A 2,034-nucleotide genomic window follows, 5' to 3' on the forward strand; every position below is an offset into this window, starting at 1 on the left:
GTGAGAGAATCATGGCAGAAAAAGTGGGACATAGATAACAAAGGGCGATATTATTATAATATTCAGAAATCGATTAACGTCAAGGCTTTTAAAGGGAAATGCAGAAGAGAAGAAGTGATTATATCAAGATTAAGACTTGGACATACTGGTTTAAAATCAACCCTGTTTTTAATGGGAAAATGCATATCAGATAATTGTGATGACTGTAATGTTCCAGAAAATGTGGAGCATATCATTATGAGGTGTAAAAAATATAATGCAGAAAGGAGGATCTTGCAAGATAAGATATATGAGTTGGAACAAGAATGGAGTTTGAAGGGGATTTTGGGGGCAGATGAGAAAATGTGGGAATGTAGCAAGGCTCTCTTTAATTTTCTTAAAGATACAGGGTTAGAGCACAGCATATAGGAAATGGGAATTTATTTATTTATTTTTATTTTTTTAATGATTATAACCATGCTAAGTACATGAAGCCCTGAAGCTGCAAACCCCGGTACAGTAGGTGGCGGTATGCACCTGAACAAGTTGGTTGAGACCCGCCAATAAAACCAGAGAGAGAGAGAGAGAGAGAGAAAACTTCAGAAGCGTAAAACGAAAACGTCAGAAGCGTAAACGAAAACTTCAGAAGCGTAAACGAAAACTTCAGAAGCGTAAACGAAAACTTCAGAAGCGTAAACAATGACATTTTATTCAGTTTCAATTTATATTTTCATAAGTTTCTTGAAAAATTACATTAATTTTAATTGGCACAAAAGTAATCCCATACGGATTACGGCACGCCGCAGACACAGTCGAATAGCAACAGCTGACGTTCCCCGCACTATAGTTACGTCGCGCGTGACGCCCCGCCCCGCCCGCAGCCATGCGTACTGAGCTTGTTATCGGGTCGCTTGTTATGACTGGAGAAGGCCTCGGACTCGATTAAAACTTATCCCCGGGACAGCCGCATGCTCATGGAGGGCATGGACATAGACCTGGATCCGGAGCTCATGCAAAAATTCAGCTGCATGGGCACCACGGATAAAGATGTCCTCATCTCGGAGTTCCAGAGGCTGCTGGGCTTTCAGCTCAACCCGGCGGGCTGCGCCTTCTTCCTGGACATGACCAACTGGTGAGTCCGGGGACTCGGCCGCGGCCTACTGCTGAACTAAACATAAAGAGTTGGCCACTGCGATTTCTTGCTTTAAAATATGTTGCAAGTCAAAAATTGCATCGCTAGGACAGCTGTCATGAGCCCAGTGGAGTTTAAATGGATCTGAAGCGAAAAACACAACAAGCTAATGGCTAACGTTACTTGACTGTTTACAAAGACAGCAACTGTAACGTTTCGGCTCATATGACCTACAGTAGTAATATTTTAGACATTCAAGCTCTTAAAAATACATTTTCTAAAACATGTTCTTAAACAACTCGGTTTGTCTTATTTATGTCAGTTGTCATTCAAACATGTAACGTTAGCTTGTTTGTGCTAGTGACTCGCTACAGTAGTGGTTGTGTTTCAAAACCTTTTACGTGCCCTATCTAAGCAGCATTTTGGGGGTTTTCTGACTTGAAATGCAGCTGACTAGGATCGTGCATTCAAAATGCTGTCTTGGTAGGGGCTCGCAAATGTTTTGAGACACAGGCATTGTCCAATGTTGTTCAGTCACGACCCTTCAAAAATACAATTTTGCCTAACGACAGTAATAGATTCGTTTTTATTTGTAATAAGCAGCACACTAAGTGTCCATACGTTGTTGTTGTCGTTTTTTTGTTGTTGTAAATTTGGTGTTTGACGTGAGGACTGGTGTAAAGTTTTCTTTAGAGTTACGTAATGCACGAGTGTACTTTCATCTGAGGTCTTACACACAGTCCAACACAAGTTTGTCCCACCCTTCTTTTGTTTTGAACATGACTTTAATTTCTGGACTGTTTATTTGCTAAATATATTTCAATCCATGTTTTTGTATGTATTAACTTAAAATATTTTAAATCAAAAATGGAAAGGTGGAACTCTAAACCATTTGAAATGTACTGTTTTTATTGTATGTATAT

At 39.9% G+C, this 2,034-nt stretch overlaps 1 protein-coding gene across 1 annotated transcript in view; it reads left to right on the forward strand.

Moving 5' to 3' along the window:
- Positions 1-861: 861 nt before the first annotated feature.
- LOC107696455 (uncharacterized protein C6orf106 homolog) overlaps positions 862-2,034 on the forward strand; it is a 4,088-nt gene continuing 2,915 nt past the window's right edge. Inside the window, exon 1 of the mRNA XM_016496792.1 lies at positions 862-1,111. Within this exon, the coding sequence (XP_016352278.1) occupies positions 948-1,111 (164 nt within the window). The 5' untranslated portion in view covers positions 862-947. The remainder of the gene's footprint in view (positions 1,112-2,034) is intronic.

This window comes from Sinocyclocheilus anshuiensis, unplaced genomic scaffold, assembly GCF_001515605.1.
Source record: "Sinocyclocheilus anshuiensis isolate Anshui unplaced genomic scaffold, SAMN03320099.WGS_v1.1 scaffold522, whole genome shotgun sequence".
NCBI lineage: Eukaryota > Metazoa > Chordata > Actinopteri > Cypriniformes > Cyprinidae > Sinocyclocheilus > Sinocyclocheilus anshuiensis.